We start from the raw sequence: 20,431 nt of genomic DNA, 5'->3' as shown, positions 1-20,431 counted from the left end.
AGCTGCCTTACCCTCAAAAACACTTTGCAGCATCGTAGTCCAATACGGCTTTGGCCATTTCAAATTATTTGCAATTTTCTCAAACTGTGGAAAATATTTATCAACTGTTTTTTCACAAAATTTCGGAACCAAACGTATATTTTTTGCTGCATCAAAATAATCTGATTTCGAGTGAACTTTAGTGTTGCTTTCTTCTTTGACCATTTCAATTTTCAGTTTTTCCATCTCTAGCCTTTCTCTTATTTCTAGTTCTTTTAATTTTAATTCATCTTCTTTTATTTTTTCCCTCTCCTTCATTTCCAGTTCTTTCAATTTAAATTCATCTTCTTTTTCTTTTTTATCCATTTCCAATCTTTCCTTCATTTCCAGTTCTTTTACTCTTATTTTCTCCATCTCTTTTATTTCCAGTTCTTTTAATTTAAGTTCATGTTCTAATTCAAGTTGTTTTAATTTAAAGGCGTCAACATTTTCGACCTTAAGTTCAAGAGCCTCTTTACCTAAAATTTCTGCATCAACTAATTTGTCTATAACCAAATTTTTAATAATTTGTTTTCTCATAGATACTTTAAAAACTAATTTCAGTTGTTTAGCAAGCAACACTAATTCCTCTTTCTTTAAATTATCAAAACTCTCCAGGTCTGGCGTTTTCAAAAATTTACCGGCATCAAATGCCATTTTGTAGAATTTTGTTGGCTAGTTATAATAAAAATACTAAACAAATTTTGAATAAATATTTTAAGATCCCAGGACGAGCCCCCAATTTCTGTTACGGCCAGAAATCGCCTTTAAATTGTAGCCAACAAAAGACACAAATCAATACTTAAATTTAACAATATTTATTATACAAAAGTTTACAAGAAGTATTTTACAAATATTACTGATAACTTAACTGTCAAAATATGAGTCCACTCTTTTATCTTTATCTGTATCCGGAAATCTTTCTGAATCCAATCTGAATATTATGTTCACTACTAAGGTCACAAGCCAGTATGATGTTGTCTGTAGAATAAAAGTGTCAATCCAAATGCCGTGAATACTAATGTCTATCAATGTCTAAGTCCAAGTTTAATTATGAGAGTTTAACTTTAGTGTCTGTATATATATAGTTGTGACGGATTATTCTAGAACACGCTAGAACGGAACATTGTGGAAAATCCTGGAAAGTTACAACGGAAGTTTCTGGAATAACGTAGAAGTTTAAATTACGCATCTTTTATAAGGATCATTCTAGAAAGTTCTAATCATTCTGTGATTTTTCCAGTGATTCCTAAACTGCACAGTTATAAGATTATTTGGTAAACAACTATCAGGCCATACAACACAAATTAGGCCAACATAAATAAACATAATAATTACAATATCATAACAACATAAATACAATAATGCATCTGGACGTTTGATTGAGCAGCAATTGAAAACTTAGTTATACTTACACTTTGATTGTTTGCAGGATTTGTCCTTTATTAATTGTTAAACTCTAGAAATACGAGGTTAATTAACTAACAAAGAAATTATTATCTGCAACTGTTTTAACAGTAACAGGTATACATATATACAATAACTGTTTAGTGGCTTTAAATATCAGCTATATTTGTACGAGGCTAGAAAACTAAGTGTATGCGAGCTATAACACCTGTTTCGAGCCGAGTACAAATACAGTTGATATACGAAAAGTTAAATACACAAACCTTCCACGACGTACGAAGTGGCATACATATAAATCTTCCATGAGGCACGAAATTACATGCATTTAAATCATCCGTGAGGTATGAAATGGCATACATTTGAATCTTCCACGAGGTCCGAAAAGGTATACATACAGACCTTCTTTTGGTTTAAAAGTCTTCATTGAGACCGAAATGGTATACATGTTAATATATCATGAGTTACGAAATGATCAAGGTACAAAATTGTCAGGGTACGAAATGGGAGATACGAAATGGTTAGGATACGAAATGACTATAATTCATTTATACTTATGACCTTATCAATGATAATTGATTAATTCGTGTCAACACAGAAGCGCTGACTACTTGGCTGGTAAAATCGAAATAAAACTCCACCAGCAGTACACAGCCAAATGGCACTGTTTGTTCACTTTTTTGAACTGATCAGATTTAAAGTCTTAAATGTTATCAGTATTGTCATGAGATTGAGGTACTGAAAAGCCTTTAAGGCAAACACATCTTTTGTAGATTACAGCAATAGAAGAATATAAGAAACAATAACTCATTTTAGTCTGTCATAAGTGAAAATATGTTATTTAAATGCAAATAATGATTCAAAGATGATCAATGAACATACAATGCTAGTTTATGTCAGGGGAAATGCCTTTTTATATGAGCCTGAGAAACTGGACAAGGGCGAGATTAACCTAGCCCTTCTCATGTTTTGTGTCGAATACAAAAAAGTTTATATTTTGCTGACATTGACCCACTATTGCTTTTATACTGCACCTTAAATTAATACATTTTTAGCTATCTAAATTTATATTTTAAAATCACCCCTTAATGAATCTTTGTAGAAAAGTTACCGATGATGAAATTGACATTATACAAAAATATAGCTGAGTTACTTTATTTAGGAAATAAACACAATTATAGTGCCTAACAAGATTTTGTGAGGTAGACGAAATTGGTCTTACAACGATCGTATTGACTTTTGATGTCCAAAAATTGGCAGATCAGATATTTTGACTCTATTTTATGACTTCTAAAGTTTGTGATTTTAAATTGTAATTAATAATTTCATTCGGATGCACGTTCAGATGTTATCAATAATCATACATGAAAAGCATAAACAGTTTGAAGGTAAACTAACATGACTAATGAAAACTTCAAAAATCGAATTGCACAAGATTCAACAACAATGACTTAATCACATGATAACAAGTATTAGAAATAAACTGGGTATGAAGAAAATTGAAAATACTTCTAGTTCATTATTTTGCAATAACGAATAAATTTTTTACAACCAAACATTTGGCTACAATTTCATAAACATGTTGTTCTGTATAGATATAGTTTTTGGATCTTTTATTTGCTTATTTCAGGTAATAGAAAGTTTGGGAAGCCTATATAATTATTGACTTTATACAGAAAATTCGCCCTTATAACATTAAATGGTTCACAATTATATCGTGACTACAAAGTAAATGAAGGCAACAGTAGTATACCGCTGTGCAAAACTCATAAATCCATGGACAAAAAACAAAAACGGGATAACAAACTAAAACCAAGGGAAACGCATTAAATATAAGAGGAGAACAACGAAATAACATTAAAATGTAACACACACAGAAATTGACAGAGCATCAGGCAAAATCCCATGAGAATAACAAATATAACATGAAAACCAAATACATGAATTGTGGATAGACAAGTACCGTGACACGTCTTACAACAAAGTGAATTTACACTAAAAAATAAGAGAAAACAAACGACGCAACGTTAAAATATAACACCCACACAGAAACGAACTATATTATAACAATGGCCATATTCCTGACTTGGTACAGGTCATTTTTAAAGGCAAAATTGGTGGGTGGAACCTGGTTTTGTGGCATGCCAAACCTCGCACGTTTATGGCCATGTGATATATAACATCAAAATGACAACACAACACAATATAAATAAATTGGAGAACACAATTGACAAAGAATCACACGAACAACAGCCAACAAAAGACAACAAGTAAATATCTTAATACGCCAGAGGTGCATATTGTCCACATAAGACCTACTAGTGACGCCCAGATACAAAAGTTTAAAAGCCGGAACAAGTACAAAGTTGAACAGCATCGAGAACCAAATGATCAAAAAAGTTGTGCCAAAAACATCAAGGGTTTTCTGTTAGATACACGAACATCCCTATTATTCAGTTTTACTTTTGCAAACAGTAAATTTTATAAAATGACTATACAAAAGATGTACAGGATAAAACTGAAGTATTAACTAATAACAGGAAACAACTGAAATACATAACATAACCAGACATTTGCATCACTAGTAGGCACATCCGAATAAGTTTAAACCTCAACCCAAGTGACGTCATACTTGAAACTGTAAAAAATGACGAAAAATGATGTCATTTGAATTTGTAAAACAGATCAACAAAAAATGAAAAATGACGTCACATCAGATTGAATTAGATAGAATAATTTGTTTCTTTATACTGCACATTAAATAATATATAAAAGGAATATGAATCTGGGTTGATAATGTTTTTAAATTAAGATGTATATCTATATTATTAAATTCTAGAACTTCTTGATCATGTATAAACATCCGAGAAGTGCTTTCTGAATACTTTAAAGATTTGGTACATCGAGTAGCCGCTTAACAAAATGAAACGTGGAAATACGTTGATAAACAACTGTTTAAGGAACAGATACTCTACATTTATTATACATAAGCATGAACAAGAAAAGGAGTTAGAATTTTATGTCGCATGAGAATCATGTTCGAATTGAATGACAAAGTTAAGCGAAGACGATAAATCTAATCTTTTTGGAAGGATAAAAACACAACAACAAAAAGATTAAAGGTACAAAGAAAGATGTAGAGCATCCATGTTGTAACTATTATGCTTTATAAGACCAGTATAAGTCATGTTGCATATCGTAGTCGTAAGATATGTTTTAGAAAGTTCCCTAATACTCTCGTAAGACATGTCGTAATCACATGATACTTTTGAAAACCAGGCGCCCGGGAAAACAAGCATTGGTACATTATTACTTTGATTCAGTAGCGAACCTGCATGTCGCAAATGTGTTCTATTATTATAGATAATTTCGTGCGAATTCGTTCAACTGCATCCGAAACGAATATATGTAGAATATAAATCCAAATGTGAAAAATAGGTCTTCAAACGTGTATAGTTAAACGTAAAAATCTGCAAACAAATATCCGTCCCCCTCCAAAAAAAGCCTATTTCAGCACTATTGTATATATATATAATGGTGGCCAGTTTAATTGTAGAAGAAGCGGCTGTTTTCGGAGAATACTACTGATCTTCTAGCTGAACGCTGGCATTTCAAATTGTCAATGTTCCAAGTGTTCTCCTCGTCAATTTACTGCTGTGTTCTCTCTTTTTAGTCAATCAAAAGGATGCCAGGAGGGTTATATGAGGAATAGGAGAGTTTACAATCAACTGGTCTAAATCTTTTGAACAAAGACATCAAACTCAAAATCAAAACTGCATTTAAAGAATTGTCAGAATTCAAAAAGGTACACGAAAAGCTACTGAACGAATGGAAAACACTAAAGGAGCACAAAAGCAATCCAATTCCTCCAAATATCAGGGGTAAGTATAGATGTTTACGAAATTAAACCGTGAAATATTACTAAAAAATTCAAACCATAGGTATTATTGTATGTTTACAATGTTGAAACTGTTGGTGAAATAAAAACTTATATAGATAGGATATAAAATATTAAGAACTACAAGTATTTTCTGTCCATTGAGTTCATTCTTTTTAATACTCAGTATGTATCTTGAATTTATTTTACAGTCAAGTTTGCTAAGCAGATAGAAAAATGGAAAGAAGACGATAAAAGTTTTAAAAGTACCAACGGATCTAACGCTGTCCTTAAATCGATTCAGGAACAGCCATCTGTAGCTATTACAGGAAGTTTTGGTGTTGGAAAAACCGCTATCCTCTACCACGTAGCTATAGAAATGTGTTCAAAAGGATATATTGTTGTCCCTATAGGAGGACCTTTGGAAGTACAAAAATATAACCATCCTGTTGAGAAGAATTTGTTCATAGTAGATAATTTTTGCGATGAATGCGATTTAGACGAAGAAGAAGTTGAGGCATGGAACAACTGTAATGTAGAGTTCGATGAAAAATGTAAATTACTTGTATCGTGCAAACTGCAGGTTTATAGATCAATGAAACATGCCAAACTGGAAAACATTAGTTTTCATGAATGTAACTTGCTTTCAAATGTTTTATGTTTATCTCGAGAAGAAAGGCAAACAATCGCAAAAGAAAAGTATGGAATTGACATAGCTGATATTGATGAGTATATTGAATTATACAACTGTTTTCCCCTTTTATGCCAGTATTTTATTAAATCAAATAATAATGTTAATGAGAGGGCCTTCTTTGAAAATCCATTTGAAGTTTTTGAAACACAATTTAAAATGTTGCAGGAGGTATTTGCCTATGGTAAAGTCTCCGCATTAATGACCTTACTAATGTTTGATGATAATGTCCGCGAAGTTATGATCTTGGGAGATATTAATGCCGACGACAAAGATATTCTTTTAAATACAAGCAAAGCCTGCAAATTAAATTCGGCAAATGTATACAACACAATACACAGAGAACTCGAAAGCTTGATCGACACGTATCTTGTGAAAAGGGAAGGTATTTACCATGCTCTAAATGAGAGAATATTAAACTTTCTAATACGTTATTTTGGAAAGCAAATGACAGAACTGCTAATACAGCATTCTTGTCGCTCCTTCTTCCAAACCAGATTACAGTTGTCTGACCCGTCAAAGGAGAAACAAGATTATGAATTGTCCAAGACGGTTGGAAAAAGTGAAAAAAAAACTGAATACACTTATCATGAAACATGGGATAAAGTTGGTCAGAATGTAGTTGTACTAGAGAGTGAAGAATATCGAAAGCTTTATGTAAATCGAATGTTTACAGACTGGTCAAAGGGATATGTGAAAGATGCTTTCAAAAATCCAAATTTTGTTCATGTATTTTCGTTCAAGTACTTAGAGAAGAAAGATAAAGATGAATTGAAGCAGTTAACCGAAATAACAGATTTAACCGATGGCTCGACACCTCTAATTGCCTACTTCGATGATAGAACATATACACATTCTCCTTCCGAAAATGTGTACGATATAGCTTTCCATTGGTTAATTGATTTCGGGTGCTCTGTAAATAAACCAAATGTTAACGGAGAGACTGCACTTTTTCTAGCTGTGTCGAACGGTACCGTAGATGTGGTAAAGCTTCTGTTAGATAATGAAGCCGACAGTAATATATGCACAAACGAAGGCTATTCGCCATTATATAAGGCTTGTGAAAAAGATAACAATGAAGTAGTAAATCTTTTGCTTTCTTCTGGGGCGGACTGCAATAAGTGTTCGAAAAATGGCGATTCGCCATTGCATGCTGCTTGTTCTGGTGGATATATATCTATTGTAAATAACTTACTAAAAAACAATGCTGATGTAAATATAAGAAATAAAGAAGGTTACACGCCACTCGATGTGGCTCGTCTAAATGATCATCAAGACATTATAAATGAGTCCTGTAACAGTTAATAAGAATTTTGTTTTGACAGCGTACGAACTGGTTTTGATAAGAACACACAAATTTACTTGGCATTAATATTTCGTTTCTTTGCTAGTAAATATTGGATTGCTGTATTTGAATATAATAAAATACGTTTTTTTTGCACTTGATAACATATCATCTAGCTATCCAGTATATAGTTGTTTATTCACGTGGATTATTGCCCAACGTGTTTTGTTGCTGGAAAGAAAAAAAATGTGACAGACAAGGCTAAACTAAAAGGAAAAAAACTAGAAAACTTTTACTGTAACTAATGTACTAAATTGAGATAACAAACAAGTTGTAAGAAGATAATTGATAAGTTTACGCTTTGAGGACGGGTGCAGAAAAATGATATAGAAAAACAGATACCTACATTTTGTAATAGATATCTGAATTATATAAACTAATAGGGATTTTTTATTCTAAATGTACTTACTAGCATGTATTTGCAATTTTAAAAATGGTATTTTTTGGCAATTTTCATAAGTTTAGACAGTCAACTTGGCCGATGCATCTATGATTTTTTAAACAGTTATAACTATTTTAAAACCCAGGTTTTGGGTGAGAATTCGTGTTGCTAAGTATTTAGTTTTCTATGTTGTGTTTGTAAAATGTCCTTGGTTTTTTAAGTAATTTTTCGAATTTTTTTTGCCAAGGCGTTGTCATTTGGCCTTCGCTTAGGCATATTTCTTTATAATCCTCCACCTCATTTTTATCACGATTTCGAAACCTTTGGTGGTCTCTTCACAAGCAGTTACTTTCAAAAAAAATATGTTTACCGGTAATGTGTTTTCTAAATGACAGCATTCATGTTGTCTATAGTATAAATAGCAAGATACTTAATCGAATGTTTGCCATGACGTTCTCATTTTGTCCTTAGCTTATGAATATCCCTTTGTCATCTTCCACCTCATTTTTATACGACCGCAAAAATTCAAAAAAATGGTCGTAAATTGGTATCACGACGTCGTCGTCATCGTCGTCGTGTCGTCCGAAGACGGATGATTTCTGGATAATAACTTAAGTATATCAAGTAAATAGAAATCAATAAAATTTTAACACAAGGTTTATGACCACAAAAGGAAAGCTTGGATTGATTTTGGGAATTTTGGTTCCAACAGTTTAGGAATTAGGTGCTAACATGGTTCAAAATTATACTTTATTTGATGTCATAAATTGTTTTTGGGTTCTTTTATACGCCAAATCTAACTGTATTTAGATTCTTATTTGTTGGTCCCGTTTTTATATTGGTCTTCATTATGGTCCAAAGGGTTAACAAATAAACTAAGTTTGATTATAACAAAAAATTGAATTATTGTGGTTCTTTGATATGCTGAATCAAACATAAATAACATGAATAACATGTACTTATATTTTGGAATATGGGCCCAGTTTCCAATTTGGTCCAAATCGTGGTCCAAAATTTAACTTTGTTTAATTTCAACAAAAAACGAATATATGAATTTTTTTTATATGCCGAATCTAACCATGTATTAAGGTTTTTGATGTTTGGTCCCCTTTATCAAATTGGTCCACATTGTGTTCTAAAGGGTTCAAAATTGAAATTTATTTGATTTAAAAAAAAATTGAGTTCTTGGGGTTCTTTGATATGCTGAATCTTTAAGCCTTGGTCACACCCTATAGTGGAGCGGCGGAAAGGACAATTTTAGAAATTTATATAAGTTACCTAAATACCTCATGGGATTTTAATGGCTCATTGGAAAGCTGAAATGGTCATCAATTAAAAAATTTGCATATTCATCAAGAGAAACAATACCATTGATATTTTTCAAAATTAATAATCTATTCAATAAATTATTATGTGGAAATGCGTTAATTCATACAAAATATTTTTTTTAAATTTACACAGGACGTCAGAACAACGAGAAATTTAACTTTTTTGAAGGTAGTTCGTGGTATACAAATTATGAAGCCTAATAAAAAAAAACTGAAACAGAATAACTTTGATATTTGACATTGACAAATAGCATTTCTTTGATACTTTAGGATAAAAGTTTTTCATAGAGTATCCGAAATGCATATTTGATAAATCAAATAAGATGTGCAGTTAAATTTCCTTTCAGTTTTCAAGGATTCAACATGTCACTTAGTTTTCTTTAAATGATTTCCAACTATCTCAATACAAGATACCATTTCATATAATATAGTTATTGAAGTGATATATTACCCAATAAGTGCAAGCGTGTTGTAAAACAAATTGAAAAAATGCGACATGACCGTTTTGGTATCCATAATGGGTTTATTTTCATACCAGTTGAAACTTCCAAAATTTAAGCAAATTAAAATAAAGTTATCAAATATTACAACAAGACCTATTTTCTTGTTATTTTATCTGTGTCATCAGCTATGTCGACTGATTCTGTCTGGACATTGTTACAACAACTTAATATTGACAAAAACATAAATCAGTGCAAGGAGGATCCCGGACTTTGCAAACACATGTTGTATGGCATGCTTTGTTCCCCGTTCACGAACAAACTATATCTCGCAGAAAGTCGGAAGCCGTCTGTCCCTAAAAGAAAACTGACTTTAACTTGTCATTTTGTGCAGTTTTCCAACAAAAAGCATATTGGCAGCCAATAATTTGGGTTGACTAAATTTCAAATTTGAACAAGTTGTTTGGTACAATATCTAGACAATTCATGTGGCAAGACAGATCCCTCTCTGCATATTATTCTAAGAATAGCCCACAACATATCTGGAGTCTGACCGATTGGATATGTAAAGTGTTTAATAGTTCAAGTGTATTTTAACGTCGCGATGGTTCGCCCCTTATTTTTGGTTTCGTAAAGAGTAAGCACTGCATCAGCAAGGATATTTCCATAGACTTAAGATTTGTCCTGTTTCCGTTCAAATCGTTGTCTGATACTTAATCCGAGTGTTCCATGTAGAACTGAATTTTGGAATATAGCACGCGCTATCGAGTGAAATGTGTTTTTACCGTCAATCGTTTCGGTATTAATGTCAATATTATCCACACCTTCTGGGATTAAGGAAACACAGTTAGCTATACCGAACGGGATACACCAAACACTTTGTATTTATGTTATTAAAGCATTCGCTACACTAGTCAAAAACCTCCGAACCTCGTCATACTTGAGGCAGAGACCATGTGCATTTGAATTTTCAATCAAAGACTTTGATCTAAATTCTTGATACAACTGTACTACAAGACCAAGACTAAATGAATTAACTATGTTTTTACAATTTGACACCAGGCACTCTGCGAGAGCAACACATTTTCTTCGAATGTCATGCAATATATCCCTTGATAACGAAGAAAATGTTTCAAAAGACTTTTTATCAAGAAGCCAAGTAACAAAAAAAGTAATCAAACAGGGTGGCAACATTGCTTCTGACATTTCCAACGACACTTCGTCATTCGCATGATAATGATAAAATATATAAAAATAATCCATTTTTTGTCTTTATATTGAGGCTACTTCATAAAGTACATGCATATCGATTTGTTTGTAAGTTTTGGTGGAGCTACATGTACTTTAGTCGGCTTTTATCTCAAGCAATTCAACTTTGCTTCGATTTTATTCGCTACTTTAACAGCGTAATGGAAATATCGCAAGCAAATACAATACTAGATTTACCTTGTCCTTGTTGAGCAAAACACATAACGGCTTCCCTATAGTGCTTTTCAAGTTAAGCCTCAAGTTTAGAGGAATTACGGTATGTCTTGCTTACTGTATCAGGTAAAAAAGACTGGTACATTGTCAAAAGTGGTGACAATATAAGAGACTTGTTGTCACGAATAAGTCCTCTGTCTATAATTTCAAATACTCTTTCAAATGCCAAAACATACGCTGATTTATCAGTGGATTTTGTCTATATGTCAAGTATGTGGTCAGACATGTGCGTGATACATTACATTATTGAGCAAATTATCTCGCTCTATTCGATAAATCACTTCAGCGCATGCTCTAACAGCAGCATCTTTGAGATTGACTAACCTTTAAGCAAATGAAATTGAAAAATGTGTTTATCCTTTTTGTGAGACAATAATACACTTTGAAGTATTGTGCTCAATATTTTCAGGCACCAAAGCATTAGATAAATCGGAATTTATATCTGGTGTTTCCTTTTCAGCAGAAAAACATGATACTGATTTTAAATTCTGCTTACTTGTGTTACATGACATATGATACCTAAATACGGGTAATGCTGTTTCATTGCAGAATTCATTCAAATAACTAAACATAAAACTAAAAATGGACTATAACTAGAAACCACAACAATATCGGTTAGTCTGTGACAAATATACGGACTTGAAATCTGGATAAAAAGCAGATATTTAGCCAAATATCTATTTTATTAGGAATTAACTTCAAAAAGTAAATCGGGTCGATTGAAGTATTATAAGGCGGCTTTACTGCTGTGCCTTTAAAATACAAATAAACTGCACGTGCAAATAATGCTAGGTGAAAAAGGATGATTTTTTCAGTGTTATTTTCAGCCATTAAATGAATGGCTTTTATTTATTTTGAATTTACAAGATTGATCGTTTATATAAATATACAGCGTTAATTTCCATTGTTTAACGGGAGCGTACATTTTAAATGAATCAAACGAATGAAAACTACGGTTCCTAGTTTGTGCACTATGATAAAAAGTTCGTATGTATAATTACTTTCAATTGTTTCTTACTCTATCTAGTATTGTTTTCGTCGTATTGTTGCATATATTCAATTTCATGATTGCATCAAGTGTTTCTATCAGTTTACCATAGTGATATCACATGGTAAGGTTAGAAAATAATCAAGTTAGCAAAATTTGATGCAGGAATGCAGATATTTAATATGAATTTTCATTTAAAAGAACCAATTCATAAGAATATTACTTATAAATATTAATATTTTTGCAAAAATTGATTATTTTTTATTTTTTTTAAATTGCTATTTTAGGGGGAGGTAACTGTAAAATAGTGCATTTTCTAAAGGATTCAACATGGAATTTTTCTATCTTGTACTTTAACCGGAAATTTTGTATTTTAACCGGAAAAAAACTCACAGTGACCCTATCTTTTCTTTTGAGATTCTCAAAGCATTGTTTGAAAGCTATCTTTTCCCTAAGTATTTAACAACTCTATCATTTTGTTTAGTTGTAAACCACAAAATGGTGTGTTTTTCCTGTATAATCCTTACAAAATGTGTCATTTTGTCGCGTCCTGTAGCTTGAGAAAATGTGCGGTGACCTATCATTTTTATGTTTTATTTCAACATATGTTAATAGATACTACGTTTTGGCAAAGTACGAACAAATTCTATCATTTATTTTAGACTCCCATACCACCTAAAGTGTTTTAATGTCTTATCTTACCGTTTTAATTTATTGACATAACTGCACGATCCGATTTTCAATTAACAGTGGCAAGGTATTCGTTGCAAAAAATCCTGCTCAAACTTTTGTGAAAGACGGTTTTAACTTTGAATTGTTGCGAGGGTTTATGTTCTATGTTGAAGGAACTTGCATATAGTGAGCTGAAATACAAGCACTGTTCCATTGAGTTTAGATACACGTCTTCTGTTTCTGTCCCTGACCCATGTTTTCTGTATTCGGCATGTGTAGTGCATCATGCCATGAGACATTGGTACGTGATAAACTTTCGTGCAGGACTGCTTTTTTTTTGGCATGAAACTCCTGACCAGACTATGACTTTTTGAATCTTGACTATGCACTTTGGCGTGTGTCATCATGATACATTGTGGTCCTTTGTATATTACCCTGACCTAGAAGTATAAAAATTATTATAAATTGACCTTGCTTCTGAATATGTAACATGAAGATGTATTGTCATAAGATGGTGAGTCTTGTTTAAGCATCTTAAAAATCATATGAAGGTATACGCATATCAATAAACTGAACTCAGTGCGAAGAACCTTTAAAGTACACTTAGACAAAGAGCTCAATCTAGTGAAACACTTTTTTATGCTGGTCACTGTCTGTTATCAAACTGCACCTCAAACCTTAAAAAAAATATGCAAGTTAATTCTAGTAGAAGTAGAATCCAAAGAAAGTAAATAAACCGTTTACTGAAATAAATGTTCAATATGTCTATGGGCCACAGATGTCCCTGCTTGTGAAAAGAAAACACAAGTAAACTCCACATATAGAAACAGGATTCACGTAAGTGGGACTGTTAACTGACCTATGCATTGTGTATAAGTTTTTAAACATTTGGTGAGGCAAACTAAAGTTAAAGAACAGAAACTATAGATTAAGCATCTTTCCTATCTTTAGTCTACGTGTTGATATTTGTATCATTAGTACTAGTACCAACTTCTTATATTTAATAACTCTTGAACAGTAACACCACCCAATATCGAACTTGAAAGAACTGTGTTGTGAGGTAATAAGCATTACGTATAAGGTTTATAAAATTTGATTGAGTCAAACTTATTTATAAGAACGAAAACGCAAATTCAGCATTTTCTATGTTTTAAAGCAACATGATAACTCTTGAACGGTAAAAGTGACGCTACCAAATTTTAAATTCATTATATTTTGTATGTGGAAATAACCATTGTCTCAGGTTAGGGAGATGGTGGAGACCCCGCTAACATGTTCAACCCCGCACTATTTGTATGCATGTGCCTGTCGCAAGTCAGTGACCTATACATTTGTCAATTTCTTTCCTCGTTTGAATTTCGTTTTATCGTGTTTTTTTTCTATGTTGTGATGTTATAATATTGTTTCATCCGGCGGCAAATGTTTGCACCTGTCCTAAGGGAGCTACCATTTGATTTTTAGGGGGGGGCTAGGATGAAAAATTTTGCATTTTTTTTTAGCTGTAATCTCTGTCCTGCCTTTTTTATTTTTCACTCTGTTCGGTCCTGCCTTTTTTTTTAGTTTATCCTGACATTTTTTTACCAAAATTGTCGTCCTGACTTTTTTTTTGCAAGTGTCTCATCCTGCCTTTTTTTTTTTTAACTCAAAACTCCTGTCCTACCTATTTTTTTCAAACTTCATCCAAGGCTCCGTATGAAGGCCGTACATTGACCTATAATGGTTTACTTTTATAAATTGTTATTTGGATAGAGATTTGTCTCATTGACACTCATACGACATCTTCTATACATATTTGCTCATTGTTGAAGGCCGTATGGTGACATATAGTTGTTAATTTCTGTGTTACCTGGTCTCTTGTGGAGAGTTCTTAATTCTTTGGCGCTCATGCAACATGAGGTGAAGGGTGGGGATACTGCTAGCAGGTTTAATCCGCCGCATTCTGTTTGTATGTACCTGTCCCAAGTCAGGAGACTCTAATTCATGAATTGTCATTTGTTTATGTGTTACATATTTGGTTTTTTTTTTCATTTTTTGTACATAATTTGTCCGTTTCTTTTCTCGGTGCTTTTTATTACTGACTATGCGGTACGGACTTTGCTCATTGTCGAAGGCCGTAGGGTGACTTATAGCTGTTAATTTCTGTGTCATTTAGTCTTTTGTGGAGTGTTCTTATTGGCACTCATGACACATCTTCTTTTTATTTTGTGTATAAGTTTTGTAGTATTTGGTTGAGACAACTAAAGTTAAAACAACGGAACCCTTTTTTTATGGACGTTCGGGACGAACGGACTAGTTTAACTCCCCAGTTGATGCCCCTTTTCTATGGTACCAACACATAAGTTCTGACTAGTGTGGTTCTGCTACGCTTTCCACCAGCACTGTCATTAACACACACACACACAATTTTATTATAAAAATATTCAATCTTCATTTTGATTTGATTCTTTTTGGCCTATCATGATTATATGCATGCCTTAATTTCACAAGTAGTATCAAATTTGACAAATTTATTGTACCTATACCTTTTTGTTATATTTTATAACTTATTTTTCAATTAAACTTAAATTGATCATCACTTTCTTTTTGTGCCCCACCTACGATAGGAGAGGGGCATTATGTTTTCTGGTATGTGGCTCCGTTCGTTCGTCCGTCCGTTCGTTCGTCCGCAGGTTAAAGTTGTTGGTCAAGATAGTTTTTGATGAAGATGAATTGCAATCAACTTGAAACTTAGTACACTTGTTGCTTATCATATGATCTTTCTAATTTCAAAGCTTAATTAGACTTTTGACCCCTATTTCACGATCCATGGAACACGGAAAATGATAGCGCCAGTGAGGCATCCGTGTACTTTGGACACATTCTTGTTATATGTCTTTTAAGATTCCGTTTTGAACAAAACGATTTGTTACATATATACTTCACACGTATTTCTATCAAATCTGACATTATTGCAAAGCAGCTATTAAATAAAATGCATTCGAACTTTAAATGTGCATTTAAATATATATGCAAGTCGTCAACTGGTGAAGTGGCTAGATGCATATATCGTTGGCTAATTGAACGACAGGTCTCCAAATTTTGTTGTTTTAAAACGTCTAGAAATAATAACGGAAATAAATAAAAACAGAACGACTGAATTAAATAAAATAATGTTCGATATAATGTACCATTTCGATTTATTTTTAAAATCTAAACAATGTTTTTTTTATCTAGTTTCCTAATCATTAGAATGAGAAAATAAATACCTTACAGCTTCTTTTACCGTCGATCCTGAAATGTTTAATGTTATAACACGATTTTAGCGTCTTTGACCTACTTTACCTTTTTATTCGGATACTTGTGGTTATCTTCTTCAAGTTCAACGGGAACATTAGAATAATCTAGAAAAGAACCCAGATGGAACCAGGAATTCGGGTTGCTATAACCAAACAACCCGGATGTTGAACCAGTTACCATGGTTTCGAACCAAAGAACCAAGGTTCAGAACCAAACAACCCAGATGGAACCAGGGTTTAGAACCAGAGTGCCCGGATAGAACCTTATTGCATTCGGAATTCTCATGACTTTTTATACCTTCAATGTATTTTCGAAATCATTTATTTATTTAGTATATTTATATATAATTGAACCATAAAACTATTTTTTGACTTGAATAATCCGCGAAGCGGATTGTGTAAAATGTGAACAGTCAAAAATTAGTTTTATGGTTCAATAAAATCAAAATAAATTATTGCCATTTATTATAAATAAATTTCTATCAAAAATGAGGCTCAAAGAATTTTTTATATTATTTATCTTGACAATAACAACGTACACACATGTTGGCGTATGAATACACAACGTCAGAGTGGGCGTGTCGCCATTAAAATTGACAACATTGAAAATAAAACTAATAATTTTAACCAATCAGAAGACAGTTAATACACAAAATTTATTTATTTTCAAATGCATTGTGCTTTGCATATAGCAGGGGCGCATTTAGGCGATGGCGTGGCGGGAGTGCGCCCCCCTAAACTTTAGAAAGCATGGGTTGTCTTTAACCTATTAATGTAGTAGAAGAGACCATTCAATCTTTTTTAACATTCAAAGTATATCAAACAGTCAGTTTAACAGAATCAACTGATTACTAATTAGCCCTAATCACCTACCCTGCGATTTATTTAAGTTCTATGAATATTATATACTTCAAAGGAAAGTGTCAAACGCGGATCTGTGTTTAATTACAAATAGAATAGTTTTTTTTTTGCAGTTGAAGAACAAACAATTGTTACATTGTATTTGCGGTTTTTATAATCAATTTCTTTGGTAATCAAAGTTCCAAAACATCCATAACCCTTACTCACTTTCACAATTTCATCATGGCACAGCCATGAAAACAATCCTGGTGAGATTCTTTCTTAATGTCCTTAATGAAAGATAGAAACACTGCTCAAGCGAAAGGTTAGTTCATAAATTGTATCTCTGTCTTTATATATTTCTTACTTGCAACCAAAATTTTTTGCCAACTCCTGTACCGTATTACATGCATGGGATTCCCAGACAATAAACATTACTTCGTAAATGCATCTCCATTCTGATTTGAGTGGTTTGTGGCAAACACAGTATATATAAAGTCTGGCACGACCTCCGAAAATCAAAAAAGTAAAAACGGATATTATGTTAGCGATTAAAAATCACGCAGAAAAGTAGAAATTTTCATTTGCAAAATCTTTTGCTATAGTATTGGTCAGGTGAGCTGTTGTGATATATCTCGTCTCACTTTGCTGCCGTCGGTCAGCCCGTCTATCTGTCAACTCTTCACATTTCCATCGTCCTAACCATGTTCGTAGGAGCTGGTGTTATATATAAAATCGACCAAATATGCCGAAAAATGTCACTTTTCAGATGGTTTTTGTCAAAAATAAAAGTGGCCGCATCCGTGTTCATCCTCAACCTTTAGATATGTTATGTATTTTCATAATATATGGAATGTTAAAGTTATTCTTAAGTGAACCGGTTTCATTACACATTGTTGAAACCATCTACAATTGGCTTAGACACATTGACGATGTGCAAATAAGGGTTATTTATTGTTGTGATGTTTCTGTATTTCTTTTTATCACAACTACCAGGACCATGTCTTTCAAGGATTAGATGAGATATTTATAACCTGATATTGCTATATAGATCATTTTACAACAAGTGGTTGTGTTTTGATTGGTTTGCATAGGAACATAAAATCAAGATAAATGTTCGCATGATCTTACATTTCTGTTTTTGTTGTTTTTTTTGCGTCAGCTTTATAAACTCGTATATGCAATATGAATATCTAAGTGCGTAAATAAGGGGTGTTAGGAGATTGTTGTAGATTTTTCTAATTTGAAGCAGACCTCGCCATCATAACTCCAAGGTTCTTCACGGAAAAGGAACATATTGTTATACCTCTGTACGTCCATCCGTCAGTCAGTCACTAGTGATTGTAGATTGTTGTCAAGAGTGGATTTAGACGGTTTTTGCATGAAACTTTTAATTTCTCTCTAATTTTATCTCACAATAGTTGGAATATTGCACCCCTTTAGAATAATATTTCAATAATTTAACCTCAATCGCTCCGCTGGGCAAAATAAGAATTACGCCCCCACCTAATCTCAAATCCTGGATCCGCCCCTGTATATGACTATTTAGAAATGCCCTTACATTGTATGAAGTTCAGGAATTACTGTATTTATCAATGTCGTTCACAAATGAATTTTTTAGAACGCGTTTATAACATTTGTATGTTTGTCTACCGAATTAGCAGTAGGGTATTTGATTCAAATTGGGTAACGTCAGTTAAGGCTATTTTTAAAGTCATTTGTACCAAATTTTATATTTACGACAAACATTTTTATAAAGCTGAATAATCGATAGACTTTTTCAACATTCGCTGCTCCACTATTACAACCTAGTTTTTGGTGGGGTTCGTGTTGTTTATTCTTTAGTTTTCTTGTGTCACGTGTACTATTGTTTTTCTGTTTGTCTTTTTCATTTTTAGCCATGGCTACGGGGCGCCGAATGGGACTCTTGTGGTTTTGTACTCAAAATTCAATTTTGTACGGACAAAAGTGACTTTTGTTCAACAAAAATGAGTTCAGTTTAACAAAATTTGTATCATACTACAAATTTGAAATTTTGTCATACAAAATTATCTATCAGCGGACAAAAGTCACTTTTGTCATGACAAACTTCATTTTTGTTACACAGACTTGACTTTTGTTACCTAATTTGAAAATTGAGCGACAAAAGTCAATTTTGTATCTAAATTAGTTTAGTTTGGTTTCTGTGAACAAATTTGCATACAAAATCGACTTTTGTTACACAAAATTGACTTTTGTTACACAAAAATTACTTTTGTTACACAAAATTGACTTATGTTACACAAAATTGACTTTTGTTACACAAAATTGACTTTTGTTACACAAAATTGACAAAATTGACTTTTGTCTCAACAAAATTGACAAAATTGACTTTTGTCTCAACAAAATTGACAAAATTGAATTTTGTCTCAACAAAATTAACAAAATTGAATTTTGTCTCAACAAAATTGACAAAATTGAATTTTGTCTCAACAAAATTGATTTTTGTCTCACGAAAGTCAATTTTGTCTCACGAAAGTAAATTTTGTCTCATAAAAGTCAATTTTGTTGTTACAAAATTGAATTTTGTCGTCACAAAATTGACTTTTGTCTCAACAAAATTGACAAAATTGACTTTTGTCTCAACAAAATTGACAAAATTGACTTTTGTCTCAACAAAATTGACAAAATTGACTTTTGTCTCAACAAAATTAACAAAATTGACTTTTGTCTCAACAAAATTTACAAAATTGACTTTTGTCTCAACAAAATTAACAAAATTGAATTTTGTCTCAACAAAAATGACAAAATTGAATTTTGTCTCAACAAAAATGACAAAATTGAATTTTGTCTCAACAAAAATGACAAAATTGAATTTTGTCTCACAAAAGTCAATTTTGTCTCACAAAAGTTAATTTTGTTTCACAAAAGTCAATTTTGTCTCACAAAATTGAATCTTACCGTACACAATTGACTTTTGTGATTTAATTTCCATATCAGGTAACAAAAGTCAATTTTGTATGCAAATATGTTTATATTTGCATACCTTTAAGACAAAATTGACTTTTGTCATGACAAATATGAATTTTGTCTACAAAAATGAATTTTGTCATGACAAAAATGAATTTTGTCATCACAAAATTGAAGTTCTCACAAAACAAGTCTGTAGCACATAGTTTTGTAAGACACAAATGATTTTGTTATGACAGAATTGAATTTTGTACAAAACCACAAGAGTCCCATTCGGCGCCCCGTAATGGCGTTGTCAGTTTGTTTTAGATTTATGAGTTTGACTGTCCCTTTGGTATCTTTCGTCCCTCTTTTACAAGATAGCACAAACGGACGACTCACGTAGGAAAATAAAAGTTGTCCGTTGACAAAATTGTTATCTGTTGAGAGTCCGTTGATGTAAAACGGACGCGTAACGAATACATAATGGACACACACACACACACACACCGGATATGCAACGTACGAGAAACGGAAATGTACCGGACAGAGCGGATGTCGAACGTAAATCCAACGGACGAGTACCGCATAAAACGGAATCCTAACGGAAGCGTACCGGATAAAACGGGTATAAAGTAGTGTTGTCAACGATTAACCGGTTAACCGGTTAACCGGTCGAACGACCAAATACAGAATACCAAAATCGCTAACCGGTTAACCGGATTTTTTCCCTGAATTTTGATAGATTAGATATAAATTTG

The 20,431-nt window shown here is 32.6% G+C and overlaps 1 protein-coding gene across 1 annotated transcript; it reads left to right on the top strand.

The window, feature by feature from the left end:
- Window positions 1-1,859: 1,859 nt before the first annotated feature.
- On the top strand, window positions 1,860-7,295 carry LOC134692311 (uncharacterized). The gene is made up of 2 exons (XM_063552762.1): window positions 1,860-1,902; window positions 5,512-7,295. The coding sequence occupies exons 1-2, from the start codon at window positions 1,860-1,862 to the stop codon at window positions 7,293-7,295; spliced, it is 1,827 nt and encodes a 608-aa protein (XP_063408832.1).
- The last annotated feature ends 13,136 nt before the right edge of the window (window positions 7,296-20,431 follow it).

Source organism: Mytilus trossulus, chromosome 12 (assembly GCF_036588685.1).
Source record: "Mytilus trossulus isolate FHL-02 chromosome 12, PNRI_Mtr1.1.1.hap1, whole genome shotgun sequence".
NCBI classification, from domain to species: Eukaryota; Metazoa; Mollusca; class Bivalvia; order Mytilida; family Mytilidae; genus Mytilus; species Mytilus trossulus.
This window is presented reverse-complemented; position numbering and strand designations above follow the sequence as displayed.

What these genes read in the sequence shown, in the direction of transcription:
- LOC134692311 (XM_063552762.1), top strand. Translation starts at nt 1,860, where the DNA reads ATGGTATACATGTTAATATATCATGAGTTACGAAATGATCAAG. An exon ending in TGAGTTACGAAATGATCAAG is followed by an intron (nt 1,903 to 5,511) that starts GTACAAAATTGT and finishes TTTATTTTACAG; the next exon opens with TCAAGTTTGCTAAGCAGATA.